The sequence below is a fragment of the Amblyraja radiata genome, chromosome 24, assembly GCF_010909765.2.
Source record: "Amblyraja radiata isolate CabotCenter1 chromosome 24, sAmbRad1.1.pri, whole genome shotgun sequence".
Lineage (NCBI taxonomy): Eukaryota > Metazoa > Chordata > Chondrichthyes > Rajiformes > Rajidae > Amblyraja > Amblyraja radiata.
In genome coordinates, this window is record NC_045979.1 from 17,841,646 (window position 1) to 17,867,589 (window position 25,944).

The window sequence follows — 25,944 nt, forward strand, 5'->3', positions numbered from 1 at the left end:
AAGGTGCAGCTCTTCCTGGTTTCTCAGGAGTCCCGCCCATGATATTTTATTATTGGTTTATGCCCTGGTCCCCGAATCTGATCCCTCCTTGTCTCAGTGGCCCAATTCACCGCCCATCAACTAAGCGAAAGGGTTGGGGACATGGGGGCGTTGAATGTTCCTCTGTAAAACCGGCGAAGGCAGAGCGAGGTAAGAGAGTCTGGGTGGTGGCTGGGTGTATTTTTGTGGGCTGCAAATTTTAAAAGGGGTGGTGTGAGCTTCAAATCTTTAGCAAGGAGATGCATCATCCCCTGAAGATGCGCCGACACTTCCTGGTTTGCCACAGAGGTGGCAGCGTGAACCCATTAGACTCCGGGGACTCCCCAGATGTGATCCTGGCCGGTTTAAAACTCTCCTCTCATTCGTATTTCATTTATCCACACTCATTTATTTTATCACCAGAGAGAACAGCCATAAAGTAGATTTATTTTTTAATACTAAAGCCTCAACTCATCGAAATTGGGATGGAAAGTAATATTGTAGCATCTGTAAGAGTTATTACGTCTCCAGTCTTGCAGTGTCACACTCACTAGCCGTCTCCAATAGTGGAGTAGTGAAGTTGTATGCGAAAAGAATGTGTTTTTTGCTGTATTTTCTTGACGAGTTATTTCTTCAGTAAGGCGAGAAGGCAAAGAGTGTTAGCTGTAGGAACGTCCTAGAAATAGTTGAAGTGGCCGCTCATCTTCTTGGCTTTTGACTTGCCTCGATAGTGTTTCACAGTTTAAGATAAAGTTTCGAGAATGTAGATATAAACCACACTTGAAACATCGCGCAATGATTATATGGGGAAGAATGTTGTGTAAGTTTTGTTCAATGTGGTCTGTCCTCGTTCATCATTGATCTAATGACAGTCCTTGTCGGCCTGGGCTCAGTGGGCCAAAGGCCCTGAATCCACATTGTATCTCTAAAGTCTAAAGAAACCGGTGTATCCGGAGGAAACACCGTGCGGTTACAGGGAAAACGTGCAAACTCCATACAGACGGCACCCAAGATCAGGGTCAAACCAGTGTCTCTGCCGCTGGAAGGCTGCAGATCTATAATTTACTGTGTATGCTGCTGCAAGTGAGAATTTCAATGTAGAAACAGGGAAATGTGGTTAGTACACAAATGGACACAACGTGCTGGAGAAACTCAGCGGGTCAGCCAGCATAGAAACATAGAAAATAGGTGCAGGAGTAGGCCATTCGGCCCTTCGATAATTTCTCATTTTGCTGCCTGCTGCCATATTCTGCAGTTGCATCACAAAGATGATGAGCAACTACCCTCAAACCTGAAGTGCTTTGGTCTGCTCCTATGGTTGCCAACAGATCTCACAGAGTCATAGAGCACGGAAACCGGCCTTTCAGCTCAACTTGCCCACCTGACCATGGTTCCCCATCTACACAAGTCCAATCTGCCTGCTTTTGGCCCATATCTCTCTAAACCTTTCCTATCCATGTACCTGTCCAAATATCTTTTAAATATTGCTATAATACCTGCCTCAACTACCTCCTCTGGCAGCTCGTTCCACATAAAAATTGCCCCTTCGGTTGCTATTAAATCTTTCCCCTCTCACCTTAAACCTATGTCCTAGATTCCCCTACGCTGGATAATAGACTCTGTCCATTCATCCTTTCTATTCCCTCATGATCTTGTGGATCTCTGGAAGGTCACGCCTCAGCCTCCTACACTCCCAGGAATAAAGTCCTACCTGTCCAATCTCTCCCTGTAGCTCAGACCCTCGCGTACTGGCAACATCCTCTTAAATCTTCTTGGCACTTAGTGTTTCACAGTTTAAGATAAAGTTTCGAGAATGTAAATATAAACCACACCTGAAACATCGCGCAATGATTATATGGGGAAGAATGTTGTGTAAGTTTTGTTCAATGTGGTCTGTCCTCGTTCATCATTGATCTAATGACAGTCCTTGTGATACAATTAATTTCTCATTATGCTGCCTGCTGCCATATTTTGCAGTTACATCACAAAGATGATGAGCAACTACCCTCACACCTGAAATGCTTTGGTCTGCTCGTATGGTTGCCAACAGATCTCACAGAGTCAGAGACGTCCTTCCAGCTTACCAACATCATTCCTGTAGCAGGGTGATCAAAACTTCCATTTTCACACAGAGAGTGGTGAATCTCTGGAATTCTCTGCCACAGAAGGTAGTTGAGGCCAGTTCGTTGGCTATATTTAAGAGGGAGTTAGATGTGGCCCTTGTGGCTAAAGGGATCAGGGGGTATGGAGAGAAGGCAGGTACAGGATACTGAGTTGGATGATCAGCCATGATCATATTGAATGGCGGTGCAGGCTCAAAGGGCCGAATGGCCTGCTCCTGCACCTATTTTCTATGTTTCTATTCTATGTAATGAAATAAAATACCAGGCTACAGACTGTTGGTTGTTAAGTAGAGCTACTGCTTGTGGCCGAATGGCCTACTCCTGCACCTATTTTCTATGTTTCTATGAACACAATACTCCAAGTGCTGCCTCACCAACGTCTTGCACAAGTTCTGCAGGACAGTTTGAAGTGACCTTTGTGTCTGGTAGCTCTTGAGTGTGCTGTTGGACAGCCAATATTTGATGCAGAATCCATGTCGTTGCAATATTTACCATCTAAAGTACATGATTAAATTGTGGAAAGAGTGTGTTGTTGCACGAAGAGAGATTCTGTAGAGCAGGTACTGAGAAACACAGGGAGGCACAGTAGCCCAGCGATAGAGTTGCTGCCTTACAGCGCCAGAGACCCAGGTTTGATCCTGACTACGGGTGCTGTCTGTACGGAGATTGTATGTTTTCCCTGTGTCCATGTGGTTTTCCTTCTGGTGCTCCGGTTTCCTCCCACATTCCAAAGACGGGTAGGTTTGTAGATTAATTGGCCTCTGTAAATTATCCCTCGTGTGTAGGATTGAACCACTGTACAGGTGATCAATGGTCAGCGTGGGCCGATGGGCCTGAGCTGTTTAATTTTTTGTTTAGAAATACAGGGTGGAAAAAGGTCCCATGGCACACCGTGTCCACACCGACCATCAATCACCTGCTCACACTACTTTTATGTTATCCTACTTTCACATCCACTTCCCACACACTTGGGGCTATTTACAGAGGCCAGTTTCCTGGTGACTACACGGTCCCCACTTCTCCAAATTACTTCTTCATGTTACTTTCCTCATTTGCTAATTGTTACAGTACTTTATCAACTGAATGTGGAGGAGTCGCTGTGGTGGATGTTTATGTTAACATGTATTTTGTGTGTTCCGTTGCTTTTTATTTGTATGACTGACTTGGCAAATGAAATTCCTCATATGTTGCAAAACATACTTGGCTAATAAAGTATTATTGTATTGTTTATTGCCCTTGGTGTTGTCTTCTGGTTCCTTTTCCACCTCTATCCCCTAAAACAAGTTTGTTTGGTAAGATAATTTTCCACTGTAAATGACCCCTAGTACGTCTTGCCACCCTAGTTGTCGTGCTAGTTTCATTGTTTGTATCCCTTCGTTATCACCTTGTCCACAGCCTGCAATGGACCATTGTGGGCACCACCTTTCCTGAGTCATTGCAGCTGACTCTGATTTGTTCTATATCTTTTCATACCTCTAGTTTCCCTCTTCCCTGACTCCGTCTGAAGAAGGGTCTCGACCCGAAATGTCACCTATTCCTTTTCTCCAGGGATGCTGCCTGACATGCTGAATTACTGAATCAGCATTTTGTGTCTATCTTAGTGTGTTAGTTTAGTTTAGTTTAGTTTAAAGATTCCAGGTCTTTGGAATGTGGGAGGAAACCGGAGCACACAGAGGAAACCCACATGATCACAGGGAGAACGTGCAAACTCCATTCAGAGAACACCTGTAGTCAGGATCGGACCCGGGTCTCCGACGTTGCAAGGCAGCAACTGTGCTGTTCTGGTGCAAAACATGAAGCCAGAGGAAGGAATGTAGGTGGAAGGGGAAAGCGTGAAACGTGTGCACATCCATTGTCCATGTATGACGTTTACAACAGCAATTCCAGTGATGTGTAGCGTAGCCTCTTCTGCAGAGGCTGAGAGATCTATCAGTGAGTGACCCTGCTAGTTAGACCCTGCCAGACTTGGTTGCAAGCCATTTTTCCCGCAGAGAAGATGTTAGTCAATGATGGACTGCCATTGCGGTTCGTATAAAACACCTTCTACCTCCGTCGTTGTCCACGTGTGTGTGTGTGTGTACGCACTGTAAGATTTCAAGGAAGTCCATTTCTTCGAAAATCTCTGTGAACAATGTTGTTTAACAAGTTGCTTAAACTGTTCCAGTAAATTCGCCTAAGGTGATGATAAGGTGCCCATTGCTCAATGTGATGAGTGATGTACTCATTGAAGTCATTCCACGCAAAACAATTTGGTTTTAACTAACTTTGACTAGTGTGCAATAGTATTTCACAATGTGTCATCTAGTACAAAATAAGTCACTTAAAGTGATTTCAACCAGTGTCCCTAGAAGTTAAAATACCACAGCGGGTAGAGCTGCTGCCTCACAGTGCTAAGACCAGGCTCAATCCTGATTACGGGTGCTGTCTGTGTGGAGTTTGCATGTTCTCCCTGTGACCACATGGGTTTCCGCATGGGTTTCCTCCTGGTACAACAGTTCCACACACTAAATGGAGCAACTGCAATGAGGTTGAGAGGATCCGGACTGTACCCTGCTTTGGAAGATATGCCAACTTTTCTCCAGTTGGTAATCACATTTTGTGAAATTGGCAGATTTCCTGAACCTCAGTGAAATCTGATGAAGAAAGGCCTTAACCTGTGTCCTATCAGCTATCCATGTCCATTAGAGATGCCGCCTGACCCGCTGAGTTATTCCAGCACTTTGTGTCCTTTTATGTCTTAACCAACACCTGCATTTCCTTGTATCTACCTCCATGAAGTTGAGATGGGTGACTGGGTGTCGAGGTGAAGCTTATTTGCTAACATTAGCACAGTGATCCATTCTATCTCGGGCAGCACGGTGGCGCAGTGGTAAAGCTGCTGCCTCACAGCGCCAGAAACCTAGGTTCGATCCTGACTATAGGTGCTGTCTGTATGGAGTTTGTACGTTTTCCCTGTGATCTCGTGCGATTCCTCCGGATGCTCCAGTTTCCTCCCACACTCCAAAGCCATACAGGTTTGTTCATTAATTGGCTTCTGTAAAAATTTTCCCTAGTGTATGGGATAGTGCTAGTGTATGGGATCGCTGGTTGGCGTGGGACTAAGGGCCCGATTTGATGCTGTATCTCTAAACTAAACTAAACTACTGGTGTAACTCAATGAGTCAGGCAGCGTCTGTGGAGGGAACAGGCAGGCGACATTTAAGGTCGATGAAGTAGCGGGGAGAAAGCTGGTAAAGAGAGGTGGGAGCAGGACAAAGCCTGGCAAGTGATAGGTGGATACAGGTGAGGGTGGTTTTAATCGGCAGATGGGTGGACAACGGCTAGGGTAGAAAAATAAGACAAAAGTAAGAGAAAAGGAGTGAAATGTGAAGCCAGAGGGAAGGATATGGGTGGATGTTGATAGGGGGAGGAATGGGGGAAGAGGGGCAGTATCACATAGAAACATAGAAAATAGGTGCAGGAGTAGGCCATTCGGCCCTTCGAGCCTGCACCGCCATTCAATATGATCATGGCTGATCATCCAACTCCATATCCTGTACCTGCCTTCTCTCCATACCCCCTGATCCCTTTAGCCACAAGGGCCACATCTAACTCCCTCTTAAATATAGCCAATGAACTGGCCTCAACTACCTTCTGTGGCAGAGAATTCCACAGATTCACCACTCTCTGGGTGAAAAATGTTTCCTCATCTCGGTCCTAAAAGATTTCCCCCTTATCCTTAAACTGTGACCCCTTGTTCTGGACTTCCCCAACATCGGGAACAATCTTCCTGCATCTAGCCTGTCCAACCCCTTAAGAATTTTGTAAGTTTCTATAAGAACCCCCCTCAATCTTCTAAATTCTAGCGAGTACAAGCCGAGTCTATCCAGTCTTTCTTCATATGAAAGTCCTGACATCCCAGGAATCAGTCTGGTGAACCTTCTCTGCACTCCCTCTATGGCAAGAATGTCTTTCCTCAGATTAGGAGACCAAAACTGTACGAAATACTCCAGGTGTGGTCTCACCAAGATCCTGTACAACTGCAGTAGAACCTATACTCAAATCCTTTGCTATGAATGCTAACATACCATTCGCTTTCTTCACTGTCTGCTGCACCTGCATGCCTACTTTTAATGACTGGTGTACCGTGACACCCAGGTCTCGTTGCATCTCCCCTTTTCCTAATCGGCCACCATTCAGATAATAGTCTACTTTCCTGTTTTTGCCACCAAAGTGGATAACATCTTGCTAGTTCTGCCATACAATGTTTTAATGTCTCCTTTCAGATATACTGATTGAAGAAGTGTCAAGCATTGTCACAAACGAAGAACAGACGAACTATACAGATGACTAAGAGTGTGTTCTGATTCTTCACCTGAACCAAAGGGTCCAGTGCTGCAGAGACACGGACTTCTCTGAGGCGCATGAAGACGAAAGGTCTGAATGCAGATGCAGAATATTCCAGTGGAAACCACGTTTGGCGATGAATAATTCTTCAACGACTCAGCCTCCCACTGACGAGAGTAATGCCGTTGCCGGGTTCATCCTTGTGCCCTTCTTTGTTCTGACGTTAATTGGATTTGCTGTTGCTATGGTAAAGTAATTTTCATTATTCAGTCAATCACTTTAGATTTCACTTTGTAGTACTTTGGGGTGACATTTCGTATCTGTAATTACGTTGCATGGTTACCTTAAAATTATGGGGTCTGGATAACATAGCCGATCCAACTATATTTGGATCAATATTGTGGGCGGCACAGTGGCTCCACAGTAGAGTTGCTGCTGCCTGACAGCACCAGAGACCAGCGTACAATCCTGACCACGGGTGCTGTCTGTGCGAAGATTGTACGTTCTCCCTGTGACCGCGTGGGTTTTCTCCGGTTGCTCCTGTTTCCTCCCATACTCCAAAGACGTGCAGGTTGGTAGGTTAATTGGCTTCTTTAACAATTGTCCTTTGTATATAAGGGACCTAGTGCACGGGGATCGCTGGTCAGCATGGATCGGTAGTCTGAAAGGCCTGTCTCCACGGTGTATCTCTAAACGTCTAAATATGTTTTTAGCACCTGAACAAAATAATATTAATGCACTTTAAATGATTGCATCAATTCTTACACTCTTGGTCACTTTCTTGATTTAAAGCATGGGCTTCTTTCTCAGCTGTAACATTTTCACAAACTCAGCAGATTCAATGCTTCTTTATTGTCGCATGTGCAGATCTACAGTGACATTCTTTTTTTTTTTTGCATTCAGTGCAGTAAGGTATTGCCATGCCTATGCACGGTCCCCGATAGTACAAAGTGTACAGAAATAGCCCACTGGGACAGTATAACTTGCCAAATGTTGACACCGTTTTCAAAGTCCAGTCTAGTCCGTTGCTCTTGGTCTTCAGGAGCGGTGCCTGCTCCAGGCGAGTCCCAGGCTGCAGCAGGGCCTCCAGCCAGTGAACCGCCATCCCTCTCCTCGCCCGGCCACCTTCAGCCTTTGTGCCCCGGTGGCATCTCGGCAGCCGAACTTGAGGACACGGAGGATAAGACCCCCGGCTCCTGTTACAGCCCCGTTGCTCTTGTGTCCACCATCGCCAGGCCTCTCCATCCTCTCCAGTCCTCTGGGGATGAGCAGGGGCCGGGCTTGGCGGCACCCTCTACAGGCCACGGCCCGCCGGCCCACCGTTCAGCCGCGCGGCAATTATTGAGGTCATCCTGACCAAATTGTTGTCTCAGAATTTAAAATAGTGGATGCCAGGGCAAGAAGCTTGTCAGTTCAAAGAGAAGTCAAACTAGGATTCGCTGCATGCTTTATCCAAAACTTGCTGACGTTTAGTTTAGAGATACAGCGTGGAAACAGGCTCATCGGCCCACCGGGTCCGCGCCGACCAGTGATCACCAGTACTCTAGTTCGATCCTACCCACTAGGGACAATTTACAGAAACCAATTAACTTCCAAACCTGCACGCCATTAGAATGGGGGAGGAAAATGGAGAAAACAAAGGGTGGTGGGTGTATGGAACAAACTGCCGGAGGAGGTAGTTGAGGCCCAGGACTATCCTAACATTTAAGAAACAGTTAGACAGGTACATGGATAGGATAGGTTTGGAGGGATATGGACCAAATGCGGGCAGGTGAGACAAGTGTAGCTGGGACATGTTGGCCGATGTGGGCAAGTTGGGCTGAAGGGCCTGTTTCCACACTGTATCACTCTATGACTTTATGACCCACGCGGCCACAGGGGGAAGCGTGCAAACTCCCTATAGACAGCTCCCACAGTCAAGATCGAACATGCGTCTTTGGCACCGCAAAGCAGTAACTCTACCATTGTGCTGCCCCTTCAGAGGTAAAAGACTGTTCACAAATAGAGATCAGTGGTGTTGCTCCATCTTCCTGAGATTCTCCAGTATTTATCCTAGTGAATTACCTCTCAAATCAGGAGCCTTTGGGATCCAATGATTTCAATGGGAATTCTAAGGATATAAAGCAAGGAATAGGTTAAATTATCCTATATTTCGTGGATTAGTTTAACGAAATGTAAATTTCCCTAGTGTGTAGGATAGAACTAGTATGCGGGGATTGCTGGTCGGCGCGGACTCGGTGGGCCAAAGTGCCTATTTCCGCACCTGAAACCCATTAAACGCCCTGAGCAGTTTTTCCAGGGATAATGACTGAGAGAATCATGTTTTTAAATTACAGTTTTTCTTTTCTGAACCTTTTCTTTTTCTTTTAAATCAGGTGATGTACATACAAAAGAGACGCAGGTAATCAATCTTTGCCTCTCGAGACTAAATCCAACAACTTGATTGAAGTTTTGCACCTGCATATTGATTTTTTTTGTTTATTACTTTTATCTATATCATTCCTGGAAAATGTGTTTAAATTGACAGTTTTAAGACATTTGGCAGGTAAAGACTGAATGAGAAAGTGTAAATATTTCCATAGGCCAGTAAATAAATGCACTTTGTGTAGTAATTATCACACAATCAATAACATTGTCATGATGTGATAGGAGCAGAATTAGGCCATTCAGCCCATCAAGTCTTCAGCGCTATTCAATCATGGCCGGTCTATCTTTCTTTTTCAATCCCAATCTCCTGTCTTCTACCCATAACCCCTGACACCCGTACTAATCAAGAATTTATCAATCTCACCTTAAGGCATATCCATTGACTTGGTCTCCACAACGTTCTGTGACTATGAATTCCTCCTCATCTCCTTCATTAGAGGTACAGCAAGGAAACAGACCCTTTGACCCATCAAGTCCATGCCGACCAGCAATCCCCATACACACATAGCATTATCCGACACACTAGCGACACTTTACATTTTTTACCAAAGCCAATTAACCTGCAAACCCGTATGTCTTTGGCGTGTGGGAGGAAACCGGAGAACCCAGATAAAGCTCACGCTCTCAGAGAGAGCGTTCAAACTCCATACAGACAGCACCCATAGTCTGGATAGAACCCAGGTCTCTGGCGCTGTAAGGCAGCAACTCAACCACTGTGCTGCCCCGAGTGGATGAGAAAGTGGGATAACGTAGAACGTATGATGGGCATGGACTCGATGGACCGAAGGGCCTTTTTCCATGCTGTATCTAAATGAAACTGAACAGAAACAACTCCCATGAAGAAAACCAGAGTTACTTCAGGAAACAGCTGCAAGGTTCAATTTATGAACAGCTTTGCTTGCTAACCCTGCTAATCCTGTCTGACAGCACTGTGGTCATGCCAGCATTTTAAAAAAAACATGTACAATGAAGTAAACTCCTACTGTTCACAAACTAACCCAACTGGCCTGTCACTTCTGCCCCCACACCAGAAAGAACTACAATGATACCCAGAAATTAAGATATGCTCGTCAAGATAGGAATAGGGTACTTCAGATTCTTTTGTCAGTTCTGCCTTCCATTGAAATCAGTAACCTAACGTAATACTAACCTAAATTAAAACTTTTACTTGAAACAAGGAAATGCAGATGCTGGTTTACAAAAAAGGACACAAAGTGCGGGAGTAACTCAGCAGGCCAGGCAGCGTCTTTAGAGAACATGGATAAGTGATGTTTTGGGTCGGGACCCTTCTTAACGCCTTTGGGGTTCACAGATGTCTAACCATCTCTGCAATTGCACTGTTGAAAGCTGAGGGGCAGCACAGGGGTTCAGCTGGTAGAGCCGCTGTCTCACGGCGTCAGAGAACCAGGTCCGATACTGACCTTGAATTCTGTCCGTGCAGAGTTTGTACATTCTCCCTGTGACTGCCTGGCTTTCCTCCTACATCCCAAAGACGTGCGGATTTGTGGATTAATTGCCCACCTTGTATATTGTCCCTCGTGTTTGGGGAGTGAACTAAAAAGTGGGATAACATACAACTAGTGTGAACGGGTGATCGATGGTCGACGACGCTGTTGTAACTTCACTGTAACTCAAAACTAAAACCAAATGTTCCCGCAATGTGCCTGGTCCTAGTCTTCTCAACTACTGGAAATAGATTTGTCTTTATCAGGGGAACACCAGTTGGGATGTTGCAGGTCAGTGCTTTAAACTAATTGAACGTAAATATCTCGTGATTAATTTCCAGGCAAGCACGTCTGTCTTTCACTTCCGCCCCTCAACAGGGGAACTGTGAACTTTGTAAACAAACAGCCTAGTGTTTAGTGTTCTAAGGGGAAATTAGCTGCTTACAGTGCCCTCCATAATGTTTGGGTCAAAGGCGCATCATTTATTTATTTCCTCTGTACTCCACAATTTGAGATTTGTAATAGAAAAAAAAATCACATGTGGTTAAAGTACACATTGTCAGATTTTAATAAAGGCCATTTTTATACATTTTGGTTTCACCATGTAGAAATTACAGCAGTGTGTATCCATAGTCCCTCCCCCCCCATTTCAGGGCACCATAATGTTTGGGACACAGCAATGTCATGTAAATGAAAGTAGTCATGTTTAGTATTTTGTTCCATATCCTTTGCATGCAATGACTCATTGAAGTCTGTGATTCGTGGACATCACCAGTTGCTGAGTGTCTTCTCTGGTGATGCTCTAACAGGCCTGTATTGCAGCCATCTTTAGCTAAAGCTTGTTTTGACTAGTCCCCTTCAGTTTTCTCTTCAGCATATAAAAGGCATGCTCAATTGGGTTCAGATCGCGTGATTGACTTGGCCACTCAAGAATAGAACATTTTTTAGCTTTGAAAGACTCCTTTGTTGCTTTAGCAGTATTTTTGGATCATTTTCTTGCTGTAGAATGATAGGATGTATCTATACACTTCAGAATTCATTATGCTACTACCATCAACAGTTGTATCATCAATGAAGATAAGTGAGCCAGTATTTTCAGCAGCCATACATGCCCAGGCCATAACACCCCCACCACTGTGTTTCACAGATGAGGTTTGGATCTTGGGCAGTTCCTTCTCTCCTCCATACTTTGCTCTTGCCATCACTCTGTCATAAGTTAATCTGTCCACAAGACCTTTTTCCAGAACTGTGGTTGCTCTTTTAACAAACTGTTTCACTTTTTGGCAAACTGTAACCTGGCCATCCTATTTTTCCAGCTATCCAGTGGTTTGCATCTTGCAGCGTAGTCTCCATATCTCTGTTCATTAAGTCTTCTGTGGACAGTGGTCATTGACAAATCCACACCGGACTCCTGAAGAGTGTTTCTGATCTGTTGGATTGGTGTTGGACCGTTGGACTGGGATTTTTCTTTATTATAGGGAGAATTCTTCTGTCATCAGCTGTGGAGGTCTTCCTTGGCCTGCAAGTCCCTTTGCAATTATTAAGCTCACCAGTGCTCTCTTTCTTCTTATTGATGTTCCAAACAGTTGATTTTGGTAAGCCTAAGGTTTGGCTGATGTCTCCAACAGTTTTATTCTTGTTTATTCTCATAATGGCTTCTATGACTTTCATTGGCACAACTTTGGTCCTCATGTTGATAAACAGCAATAAAAGTTTCCAAAGGTGATGGAAAGACTGGAGGAAAGACTAGGTGTCGCGAGCTCTCTGATACCTGCATTAAGTAGGCATTTAAACACACCTGAGCAATTACAAACACCTGTGAAGCCATTTGTCCCAAACATTATGGTGCCCTGAAATAGGGAGGACTATGTATAAACACAGCTGTAATTTCTACATGGTGAAACCAAAATGTATAAAAATACCCTTTAATAAATTCTGACAATGTGCACTTTGACCACATGTGATACAAACGGCCTAGTGTTTAGTGTTCTAAGGGAAAATTAAATAAAGTAGCTGCTTATATCTAACTCACATGAGACTTACTAAACAAAAATCTTGCCAGAGGAGTTTTGAAAGAGAAGTACTAAGAGGAAATTTGCATGGATGTGCCCACAACATTATATAAACACAATTCTGCCTTAAAGATTGATGTTTCCTGTCAGAATTAAATTAATAATTTCACTGATGTTATTGCTTATGATGTATCCTGATTTTGTTTTAGAGATACAGCGTGGAAATAGGGTGTTTGGCCAACCAATTCCTGACCATCGATCACCCGTTTGTTTGTTCTATCCTACACATTAGGGCCAATTTACAGAGGCCAATTAACCTACAAACCTGGACTACTTTGGAATGTGGGAGGAAACCAGAGCACCCGGAGAAAACCCACACGGTCCCAGGGAGAACGTGCAAACTCTGTACAGACAGCACCCGTAGTCAGGATCGAACCCGGGTCTCTGGCGCTGTAAGGCAGCACCTCTACCGCTGCCACAAATGCAGTGGGGAGAGGGAAGGGAACAAAGATTAGATATTTTTATTGGATGCCTCACCACTGCGTTTCGTTTTCCGCTCGTGTTTAAAATTTGCTTTTCCCCAAATGTGTCTGCTCTGCCTGTCATGATGACATTTCTACAGGAGCAAGTTCTGACCAACCTTTGATATCTCATCCGAGTGGCTTTGTGGATGCATAACCAGGAAAGGGCTAAGTGTTGCAGCAATTTGTTGGAATATCTGCTGCAGGGTGGTGCAGCAGTTCAGTTGCTGCCAGAGACCCGGGTTCGATCCTAACTCTGGGTGCTGCCCGCATTGAGTTTGTACGTTCTCCCCGTGACCACGTGCGTTTTCTACCTGTGCCCTGGTTTCCTCTCGCACTCCAAAGAGGTGCAAGTTTGCAGGTTAATTGGCTTCTATAAAACTGTAAATTGTCTAAAGGGTGTAGAACTAGTGTGCAGGGTGATCGCTGGTCAGCACGGACTCTGTGGGCCAAAGGGCCTGTTTTCGCGCTGTATCTCTAAACTTAAAACAAAAACTAAATTAAACATTAAATATTGAGATTTGATTTTAGGTTTAGATTTAATATTGTCACCTGAATCTTTGTTTTGTTTGCTATCCAAACCGATCAAGTAAAACTATAGAAAGACAGAAAATGCTGGAGTACTTCAGCGGATCAGGCAACATCTCTGGAGAAAATGACGAGGTGATGTTTTGGGTCGGGACTCTTCTTCAGACTCTGGAGAAAGGTCCTGATGTGAAATGTCATCTATCCATTTTATTCCAGAGATGCTTCCTGATCCACGGAGTTACTCCAGCATTTTGTGTCCATCTTTGGTATAAACCAGCATCTGCAGTTCCTTTTTATTAGATAATACTATAAATACATAGCTCAAACTCAAATACTATAGGTAGAGTAAAGGGAGAGATACAGAGTGCAGAATATAGTTCTCAGCATTGTAGTGCATCAGTTCCAGAGACAAGGTCCAATGTCCACAATGGGGTTGATGTGAATCAGACAGTATCCTAGCTTATGAAAGGACTGTTCAGAAGCCTGATAACAGAGGGTTAGAAGCTGAATTGAATTGAATAATTGGAATTAAATTGAATTGAATAATTGAATTGAATTGAATAATTGGATTAAATTGAATACATTTTATGAGCCAAGTATGTATACATACAAGGAATTTGCCCTGGTGCTTTGCTCACAAGTAACAACACGCTATATAGTAGACAATTAAAACTAAAACATTATAATTTAAACATGTAAATAATGAAGATTGAGGGGGGATCTTATATAAACTTACAAAATTCTTAAGGGGTTGGACAGGCTAGATGCAGGAAGATTATTCCCGATGTTGGGGAAGTCCAGAACAAGGGGTCAAAGTTTAAGGATAAGAGGGAAGTCTTTTAGGACCTAGATGAGAAAAACATTTTTCACACAGAGTGGTGAATCTCTGGAATTCTCTGCCACAGAAGGTAGTTGAGGCCAGTTCATTGGCTATATTTAAGAGGGAGTTAGATGTGGCCCTTGTGGCTAAAGGGATCAGGGGGTATGGAGAGAAGGCAGGTATGGGATACTGAGTTGGATGATCAGCCATGGTCATATTGAAAGGCGGTGCAGGCTCGAAGGACCGAATGGCCTACTCCTGCACCTATTTGCTATGCTTCTATGTTTCTATGTAATGAAATAAAATACCAGGCTACAGACTGTTGGTTGTTAAGTAGAGCCACTGCTTGTGGGGGGAAAAAAAGCTGTTTTTATGTCTGGCTGTGATGGCTTTGACAGTCTGGAGTCATCTTCCAGAGGGAAGTGCTTCAAAGTGTTTGTGGCCAGGGTGCGGGGTCATAGATGATCTTACCCATTCGCTTCCTAGGCCTTGCAGTGTACAGTTCGTCGATTGGGGAAGGTTGCAGCCAACAACCTTCTCGGCTGATCGAACGATGCGCTGCAGCCTCCGGATGTCATGATTGGTGGCTGAGCCAAACCAGACCATGATGGAGGAGGTGAGCACAGACTCTATGATGGCTGTGTAGAATTGGACCATCATTGCCTGTGGCAGATTGTGTTTCCTCAAGTTGTTCCTGTGTTTAGTTTCTGTAGCTTCTGCAGGATGGGAACAGGGAGAAGAAGGAATGACCAAGGTGGGACAAGTCTTTGATTATGTTGGAAATAAAGAACAGCATGTGCTGGTTTACTAAAAGACAAGACACAAAGTGCTGGAGTAATGGGTCAGGCATGTTGGCTGCTTGCAGTACAGATGGAGTCAATGGAGGGAAGTCTGGTCTATGTGATGGACTGGGCTACATTCTCAACTCTCTGCATATTGTTGCAGTCTTGGGCAAAGCCATAACGGAACCCGCCAGTGGGCTTTCTATGGTGCATCTGTAGAAGTAGAGAGGAGAGATGGCCGGTGTATAAATAGGAGGGCTGGTGTGGTTAGTCAGGAGCTGGAGCTGATTGGAAAGCTGCTGGAAGGTGATAAGCAAAGGCTACCAGTACTGGAAACTGGTTAAGTAATCAAGGAGATAGTCTTCTTCTTCTTGCATATGGCGTGCACAGCCTAAAGTTGTAGGACAACTTGTTTTATTTGATTATGCACGCCGGATTGATTGCATTCGTCGAAACAGGGCGGACCACGTGAAGGTTGCAATCTCCCACCCCAAGGAGATAGACAAGAGTGCTTTATTGTCACATGTCCCAAACCGAACAATGAAATTCTTACTTGCAGAAGCACAACAGAATATGCAAACATCGAAGATAGACATCAAATGCTGGAGTAACTCAGCAGGACAGGCAGCATCTCTGGAGAGAAGGAAAGGGTGACGTTTTTGTCCGAAGAAGGGTCTCGACCCGAAACGTCACCCATTCCTTCTCTCCAGAGATGCTGCCTGTCCCGCTGAGTTACTCCAGCATTTGATGTATCTTTGGAGTTAAACCAGAATCTGCAGTTCCTTCCTGTACAGAATATGTGAACATAGTATTCTATAAACAATATAATAAACAAATAAAATATCCGTATATATGCAGATACACATACACAGACACGCACGCACACACATACACACACATACACACACACATTCACACACGCACACGCACATATGAGACACACAATAATAGTGTAATGAGACAACCATTGTCCCCAAGTCTATGCAGTTCAGAGCTTATTTGGATGTTGTAGTGAAATGGAACAATTTGGGGAGCGGTGAATGTTTAGCAGATTTTACAACTTTCTTTGGGATGGTGATAAAGGCCTGCAGCATATAACACGGAGAAACCGGTTGATCATCAACCTTCTTGCAGAAATATTCTCCTTGAAGCAGTCGCTGTGCAGTAGATGCAAAGGGAAGTCTTTGGCTTTTTCCCTCCTTTTCAGTGAGTATTTGAAAGTTTGGAGACAGGTTCTTCATCTCACCGAGTCCATGTTGACCATTGAATACTCGTTCACACTAGTTCTATGTTATCCCACATACGCTTCGATCACCTGACACACCAGGTGCAATTTAAAGAGGCCAATTAACCAACAAACTGGTTAAAAGCGGCAATCTACCTGCCGTGTGTTTATTCTTAATCGGGCAATGATTCACCTCTGACGCACTGTGGACATTGGAGTTTGTCAATGGAACTGGTCGCGCCACAATGCTGAGAACTATATTCTGCACTCAATCTTCCCCTTTGCTCTTCCTATTGCTCTTGAGTGTGACTTGATTGTATTTCTATGTAGTATCATCTAACCTGTTTGAATAGCATGCAAAACGGGTGTGAAGGATTATGGGGAGAAGGCAGGAAAATGGCATTAGGAGGCAGAGATCAGCCATGGTTGAATGACATAGACGCGATGGGCTGAATGGCCTAATTCTAGTCCTATAACTTGTGAGCTTGTGACACCAAAGCGTTGCGCTGTACCTTGGTACATGTGACACTAATAAAGCTAAACCTAATATCATCTTCAGAAATTAAATGAACTTTGTAGGAGTTGACCTGGACTTTGCTTATGTAACCAACACCCGCTGCTGGACTTGACTATCTATCTTTTGGACTCTCATTCTCCTGTCCTTTCCCAAGGTTGGATGCGTTGAGACACCAGTTGCTCCCGGTGTATGCCTACGACCCCACTGAGGAACTGAATGAAGCCGAGGAAGAACTGCTCCTGGACAGCGATGAGCCCAAGGTGAGCACTGAGAAAGACACAAAGTGCTGGAGTAACTCCTCAGCTTAGGCAGCATCCCTGGAGAACATGGGTTGGCGACGCTTTGGGTCGGGACCCTTCTCCAGACTCCGTAATGCCACCCATCCGTATATCGAGCAGGGATGCTGTCTGATCCACTGTACCGCACTAACTGTTGGAACTAAATGAACGAAGAATGGTGTCCGTTATTACCAATCGTCTGTTATAACCAAATGAGGGGTGTAGATTTAACCCAAGACCGAGAGGGATGAAACGTGACATTATGGGCGGGGTTAAACAAGTGGGAATTCACAGGCCAGGGAACCACAGAGCCCCCGGCCCCACACGCTGTGCACCAGGGACGCCGCCTTCATGCTGCTCGCTCTCTCCTCTCCCGCAACCAGAAGCTCCCGCCACGTGGCGCCAGCTAGTTGGTAACTGGCAGAAGCGAGGAGAAAAATGCAATGGGAGCTTCGGTCTGCTATAACCGAAATCCGTTATATAGAGGTACAGGGACAATCTCTTCCCACCTCTTATCCGGCAACTGAACCATCCTCTCACCAACTAGTAGAGAGCAGTCCTGACCTACCATCTCCCTCATTGGAGATCCTCAGATTATTTTTGATTGGACTTCTGTCTTGCACTAAACGTTATTCCATTTATCCTGTATCAGTACATTGTGGATGGCTTGATTGTAATCATGTATTGTCTTTCCGCTGACTGGATAGCGCGTAACAAAAAAGCTTTTCACTGTAACTTGGTACACGTGACGATAAACTAAATTGACGAGGTTTGTTATTGTGAGGGCTTACTGTAATAAGAATTGGGGAACTACTAAATGCAATAATAATGCACGTTTCCCTTCCAACACGGATTTTAAATCATGTGAGTTAATTTCCAGCATTAAACGCGTAACTCCTGAACGCATGTCTTTGTGTTTTTGACAGCTGCTGCAAAGTTGGGGTGCATCGCAACGGTCTAAAAGAACATTTCACATGAAAAGCTTAAAGTCTTGATCTACTGGTCACAGTTCGGTGCAGGGACAAAAGAGGATTGGGGACAGGTGAACGATGGGCTTTGACAACAGGACTGTTACACAGCAAGTTTCCGAAAAGCAATGTGCCAGAAGTGAAGAGCTCCAAACATCACTGGATTAACACTTGTACAAAAATTAAATCCCCAGTTGGTTGGCATCATTGATCCCAATGTAGGGTGCTTGCTGTATGTTTATTTGCCTTGGAGCCACAACTGGGGAACGATCTTGTGACGATAACAAACCATAGATCGTATGGAAGACATAAAATACTGGAGTAACTCAGCGGGACGGGCAGCATCTCTGGAGAATATGAATAGGTGACGTTTCGGGTCTGAAGTAGGGTCCCAACCCCATACGTCACCCCAAACGTCACCCACTCCTTTTCTCCAGAGATGCTGCCTGACCCGCTGAGTTATTCCAGCAATTTGTGTCTATCTTCGGTGTAAAGCAGCATCTGCAGTTCCTTCCTACACCATAGATTGTATGGATTCACTGCGAGGGTTGGAACAATTAATGTATCTGTGAGTTAGTTTTATTTCTGATGATTTTGTTTTGTAATTTCCATTGGAAATTTCTAGGGATTTACTGAACAATGCAATCCATACAGGATGTGTGGAAGATTTGGGGATTAGCATAAGGAAATATGTGTTGTGTAAATCATATGCTTTAGAGTCCTCATTTCTGGGCTCAAAAATGTACAGACTTTAAACCCAAAGTTCCTGAGATTTATAACAATATTATTTTACATTATAAACCATCTAATTCTCGGAGTGATTAATGACTTACTGAGATTTTGAAAATAAATTATGCATTGAAAAATCTTCATCCCATCTTTCTTAGTGGAGGCAGAGAAACAGTTAAATGGAAAAACAAAATATTGTAGATATAATAAATGTAAAATAAAAAGAGTACAGGCACCTCACATTTTACACATGTTTGATTTGTGCTTTTTTGATGTAACACACTTGTTAAATTTACACTCCAACTTATTTTGCGTACTGTATTTTTCAAATAAGCACTCATATTTATGCCTATTTAAATGTACATGGTTAATTTACGCATTTTTGAATTACGTGTTGCTTTTCAGGAACATGTCACTGATATTAATCTTTCTAACACAAAGCACTTGTTTCCTCCCACTGATTCTGCTTCTCTTCACCTAACGTAAAACGAGAGGTCGCCTGTATGTTAGAAATCCTCAGCAGGACGGGCAACCTCTGTGGAGAGAGGAAAACAGAGTGGTTGTTAGGGAATTTGTTAGGGAAACAAAATATGTTACTATCCACAGATGCTGCATTTGTAATATGTTCTGCTTTTTTATGACCACTTTGTTCAAACAGACCCTTCAGCCCACTGAGTCCTAGCCAACCAGCGATCATCCCGTACACAAGCACTATCCTACACACACGGGACAATTTTGCTGATGCCAATTTACCTACAAACCTGTACGTCTTTGGAATGTGGGAGAAAATCGGAGCACCTGGAGAAAACCCACGCGGTCACAGGGAAAACGTACAAACTCCACTCAGACAGCACCCGTTGGGACGGTACCCTTCTTCAGATAAAGAATGGAATACATTCAGGGCAGCAAAGTGGCGCAGCTGGTAGAACTGCTGCCTCTCATCGCCAGAAAACCCTGCTTTAATCCTGACTTTGGATGCTGTCTCGTGGAGTTTGCACGTCTCCCTTGGGTTTCCTCTGGGTGCATCCGTTTCCTCCCACGTCCCTTAGACTTTGTAGATTTATCATCCTCTGTAAAATTGCCCTTGATGTGTAGGGAGTGGATGAGGAGGTGGGATAACATAGAGCTAGTGTGAACGGATGATCAAGGATTGGCATGGACTCCGTGGCCCAAAGGGCCCATTTCCGTGTTGTATCTCTAAATGTAAACATTTAATCAAACATCATTCCAGCACTCCATCTGTTTGTACAAAAGATATTTGGTTAGCAACATTAATTTTCCATTTTAATGTCTAATTATTTTCCATTCCTACACATGGATGTGGAAGCTTTACTTTGGACTTTAAACTTTAGAGATATAGCATGGAAACGGCAGAAACAATCTGCAAGCCCCACACACTAGTTCCATCCTACACCCTAGTGGAGATAATTTACAATTTACAAAAGCCGTTTGGCCTATGAATCCACACGTGAGGGGAAAACTGGAGCACCCGGAGAAACCCCCACACAGTCGCAGGGAGAACGGACAAACTCTGTACAGACAGCACCCATCGTCAGGATCGAACTCGATTCCCTGGAGCCGTAAGACAACGACTCTACCGCTGTGCCACTGTGATCCCCAAAGCTTATATTGCACCTACCCCAGAGACAGTCCTTTCCGAAGGTCCCAAAGACGCTGCAATACCTGTTAAATAATCACTGATTAGAGAACAACTCACACAGGCAGAACCAAGAGGCAGCTGCTTCCAGCTTCCAGTCCTGTCTCGGTTGAGAACTGAAGCTCATGGGAGACCTTGTGGGATGGAACATATGGCTCCAATTTCTCCCTTCAATTTGACATCCAGAGCTCAAAGGGAAACATGCCAACACACCAACATTGTGAAATGGATGCAATACCAGACAAATTACACCTGCCACAATTCTGTATGAGTAAGAAGGAACTGCAGATGTTGGTTTAAACCGAAGATAGACACAAAAAGCTGGAGTAACTCAGCGGGACAGGCAGCATCTCCAGAGAGAAGGAATGGGTGACGTTTCGGGTCGAGACCCTTCTTCGGACAAAAACGTCACCCTTTCCTTCTCTCCAGAGATGCTGCCTGTCCTGCTGAGTTACTCCAGCTTTTTGTGTCTATCTTACATTTCTGTATGATATGGGAGGACATTTGGCCCATCGAGTCCATGCCAGTTCTCAGAACAATCCTATCAATCCCACTCCCTGCTTATTTCACTGTACAGGTGTTTTTGTGTTTTAGACAGGCTTCACGTTCCTGAAAAGCAGCACGTAATTTAAACAAAACTTTAAACATTTAAACAGATGGAAATTTGAGCATTTTACTTCAAAAACACACGTCAAGCACGCATAAAACGTAAGGTGCCTGTCATCTATTTTCTGCTGTCTGTACATTGCATTACAGCCTGGTTCAGCGAGCAGCAACAAAGGAGATTACAAATAGTGGTGAACACGGCCCAGTCCATCACGGGCACTGACCTCCCCACCATCGAAGGGACCTTCAGTACACACTGCCTCAAAAAGGCAGCCAGCATCATCAGAGACTCACACCAGCCTGGTTACACACTCATTTCACTCCTGCCATCGGGAAGAAGGTACAGGAGTCTGAAAACCAGGTTCAGGAACAGCTTCTTCTCAATAGCCATCAGGCTCTTGACTAACACAAATACTAACTAAACTATGAACTGCGGACTGTCTCGGTTGCACTAAGTACTTCTGGCTTTATGTATTAATATTGGGGTTTCTAATTTATTGTTTTTATGTTGTTTATTGTGTTATCTATGTGCAGCATGTTTACAGTCCTGTTTTGTTGCTGCAAGTAAGAAATTCATTGTTCTGCTTTCAGTACATATGACAAATAAACACTCTTGAACTCCCCCAGTCCCTCAATTCTCCAGAGAGCCACAATCACCCCAGGCCATCTATCATTGCCAATTAACCGCCCAGCACCTGGTGAATGACAACACATTATAGTTGCCTTGAATATAAAGCAGAAACACACACACACACACACACTAACGCAATGCGCACACACACACACACACACACACTAACGCAATACACACACACAAGCACACTAACGCAATGCACACACACACACACACACTAACGCACATGCACACACACATGCACACACACTAACGCACATACATACACACACACTAACGCACATACACACACACATGCACACACACTAACGCACATGCATACACACACTAACGCACATGCATACACACACACACACACTAACGCACATGCATACACACACACACACACTAACGCAATGCATACACACACACATGCACACACTAACACAAAACACACACACACACATACACACACACTAACACACACACACACTAACACACACACACACACACACACTAACACACACACACACACACACACTAACGCACATGCATACACACACACACACGAACGCACATGCATACACACACACACACACACACTAACGCACATGCATACACACACACACGCACTAACGCAATGCATACACACACACATGTACACACTAACACACACACACACACACACACACACACCCACTAACACACACACACACACACACACACACACACACACACACTAACGCACATGCATACATACACACGTGCACACACTAACACAAAACAGACACACACTAACGCACATGCATACATACACACATGCATACACTAACACAAAACACACACACACACACGAACGCACACACACACTCAGCTCAGCCCCTCGAGTCTTGACATCTTCATAAACACTCTCTGCACTATTTCTAGGTTAACTGCATCTTTCCTATAGCAGGGTGACCAAAATTAAACACGTCTGCAAGTGCAGCCTCAACAATGTCTTGTACAACTGTAACATAATGCCCCGATTTCTATATTTAATATGTTCTCCCCATATTGCAGAATTAATAAATTCACATTACATAGTCAGTAACAAATAACTAGGAGACAGGAATTACAACTAAACTTTGTTAAATTAGAACATAGAACACTACAGCATAGGAACAGGCCCTTCGGCCCACAATGTCTGTGCCAACGCATATTGCCAAGATAAGTCTGAAGAAGGATCCCGACCTGAAACGTCCTGGTAAATCTTCTCTGCACTCTTTCCATCTTAACTTGATGCCAAGGTAAACTGATCTCCTCTGCCCATACATAATCCATATCACTCCATTCTCTGCATGTCCATGTGCCTATCTAAAAGCCTCATAAATGCCACTATCGTATCTGCCTCCACCACCACCACCCTTGGCAGCGTGTTAGAGGCACTCGCCACCCAGTGTGTAAAAAAACCTGCCCCGCACATCTCCTTTAAGTAGACAATAGGTGCAGGAGTAGGCCATTCGGCCCTTCGAGCCAGCACCGCCATTCAATGTGATCATGGCTGATCATCCCCAATCAATACCCCGTTCCTACCTTCTCCCCATATCCCCTGACTCCGCTATCTTTAAGAGTCCTATCTCTTGAAAGTATCCAGAGAACCGGCCTCCACCGCCCTTTGAGGCAGAGAATTTCACAGACTCACAACTCTCTATGAGAAAAAGTGTTTCCTCATCTCTGTTCTAAATGGCTTATTCCTTATTCTTAAACTGTGGCCCCTGGATTCCCCCAACATCGGGAACATGTTTCCTGCCTCTAGTGTGTCCAAACCCTTAATAATCTTATATGTTTCAATAAGATACCCTCTCATCCTTCTAAACTCCAGATTACACAAGCCCAACCGCTCCATTCATCCCGCCATCCCGGGAATTAACCTTGTAAACCTACGCTGCATTCCCCCAAGAATGTCCTTCCATAAAGAATGTCTTTACCAAATCTGAGGAAATACTTTTATGCAGCTCAACTCAGACCTCTGGCTTGTTGGTGTAGACCTGATTATGAGTCTCGATGGAAAGAAATGGAAAGGGAGGTACAGGGTTACCAGACCCAGATTTTGGTGGGAGACAAATATCTGAGAGGGGCTTTGAGACGTGCTATGGATCCAATAGTAGCTTCACCTTGGACAGAACAAGAGTGCATGGAGAATGCAGAAGAATGGGCTCCCGCAAGGGTCAGTTTTAGCCCCAACCTTGTTCAACCTTTACATAAATGACCTACCCACCACCAAATCCCGCAAATTCATCTATGCAGATGACATCTGTTTGGCTTTCCAAGCACCAGATTTTGATACATTGGAACAGGTGCTCAATGAAGACCTTGCTAAACTGGACGAGTACTGCAAAACCTGGCGCCTAAAACCAAACCCAGAAAAAACGGTCTCCAGTGTGTTCCACCTCCATAATGCAGAAGCCACAAGAGAACCAAACATCTATCTGAGCAGGACCAAACTGAAGTATGCCCCCACTCCAACCTACCTCGGAGTGACCCTTGACAGGACCCTATCCTTCAAGGAACATCTCAAAAGAACAGCAGCTAAGGTGAAGTCCAGAAACAATCTCCTCAGTAAGCTTGCTGGCTCAAAGTAGGGGGCAGCAGCCCCCACACTGCGCATTTCAGCACTAGCCCTTGCATTTTCTTCAGCCGAATATTGTGCCCCTGTTTGGTCCAGGTCATCCCACACACACCATGTGGACACCCAATTGAACTCAACAATGAGGATCATCACAGGAACAATCCGCTCAACACCACTCCCCTGGCTCCCTGTCCTATACAACATAGCCCCTCCACACATCCGGCGAGTAGTCCTCACTCAAAGGATGCTCCAAAAGACCAAAAACTCCCCTCACCTGCCAATTCACATGGACATCTTCAACCCACCCACTGCTCGACTTCCATCTAGACGACCAATTTGTAAGAACCCACCACCAGCTGATTTCACCATCCAATCAGCTTGGAAAAAGGAATGGGAGTCCAAGGACGTCCCAAATAAACATCTGGTGTCAGACCTCACCCTACCGGTCCCTGGCACCAATCTCCCAAGGAAGCAGTGGACGACACTGAATAGATTCAGGACTGGACATGGCCCCTGCTTGGCCAGCCTTCACAAATGGGGCAGCAGCCCAACCCCACGGTGTGCTTGTGGAGAGCAGCAAACAATGCAACACATCATTGAAGCATGCCCTCAACAAAGACTCAAATGAGGACTTGTCACCCTTCATACAGCAGATCAAGAGGCAACTGCTTGGCTAAAGGACTTTGCATTCGCTAAATAAAATAGTAGCATTTACGTTCGAAATATGGAATGTTATAGTGGAAAAATACAAATTAAAAAGAGGGGTTCACGTATTGAAGTGGTTCGCATATGACCTAAAGTTTAAGTATGATTCAAGATTCAAAGAATGGGCACAAAAAGGCATAACAGCAATGTATACAGTTTCAGAAAATGGCGAGTTTATGAGCTTCCAAGATTTAAAGTCAAAGTATGGTCTCGAAAATAAAGATTTTTTTAGATACTTGGAATTAAGACACTACTTTACAAAAGAGATATGGCCAGAACTAGATGAAACTTCAAATAATGTGATCAAAGTGATTGTGGATGCATACAAACAGAAGGGGTCTCGGGTCATCTCTGCTTTCTACCAAGCTCTGGTGGGAAGTGAGGGAGAATCAACGCTCTACATAAAAACAAAATGGGAAGCAGAATTAAAAATTCAAATAGCAGAAGAATAATGGTATCAAATGTGTGAAACACAATGTTCATCCACAAGCTCACTAGTATGGAGAGAATTTTGCTGGAAGAATCTAACTCGCTTTTTTATAACACCCAAAATAAAAAGCAGACAACTTGCTGTCCAACAACACTGTTGGAGGCTGTGTGGGAGTATGGAGGCAGACCACTTGCATATTTTCTGGAACTGTGTAAAGATAAGGCCATAAATGTTAACGCAGCTGTTAAAAATATCTTGGGTTATAAAATCCCACATACCTGCCCTGGGGCACATTAAAGATATTGTAAAGATAGAAGATACATATTTGATTGAAGTTTTGTTTGCAGCAAGTAAGAAGGCCATTACCAGGCAGTGGCTTTATTAAAAAAAACCAAAAACAGGAACAGTGGCTAGAAATTGTGCGAGACATCTTTACTATGGAGAAACTGACATATTTCTTGAGAGTCAATGAGAATTCATTTGAGAAGATCTGGGGGAAATGGACAGTTTATTTGAGCCATGACACCAACTAGATAAATGCCGAGCTAGATATGGGAAGATTGTGATATATAGAACTAGATGGTATGTTTGTGCGAATATTGAAAT

The 25,944-nt window shown here is 44.2% G+C and overlaps 1 protein-coding gene across 1 annotated transcript; it reads left to right on the forward strand.

Moving 5' to 3' along the window:
• The first annotated feature begins 70 nt into the window (after positions 1 to 70).
• Positions 71 to 18,966, forward strand: smim29 (small integral membrane protein 29). The gene is made up of 5 exons (XM_033042509.1): positions 71 to 189; positions 6,407 to 6,714; positions 8,843 to 8,868; positions 16,899 to 17,004; positions 17,949 to 18,966. The coding sequence occupies exons 2-5, from the start codon at positions 6,604 to 6,606 to the stop codon at positions 18,015 to 18,017; spliced, it is 312 nt and encodes a 103-aa protein (XP_032898400.1). The 5' UTR covers positions 71 to 189; positions 6,407 to 6,603; the 3' UTR covers positions 18,018 to 18,966.
• Positions 18,967 to 25,944: the final 6,978 nt, after the last annotated feature.

Bases quoted from the DNA above. Each gene is read 5' to 3' on its own strand.
- smim29 (XM_033042509.1), top strand. From the start codon at position 6,604: ATGAATAATTCTTCAACGACTCAGCCTCCCACTGACGAGAGTAATGCC. The intron at 8,869-16,898 runs GTAATCAATCTT...TCCTTTCCCAAG, and splicing joins TACATACAAAAGAGACGCAG to GTTGGATGCGTTGAGACACC. The intron at 17,005-17,948 runs GTGAGCACTGAG...TGTTTTTGACAG, and splicing joins TGGACAGCGATGAGCCCAAG to CTGCTGCAAAGTTGGGGTGC.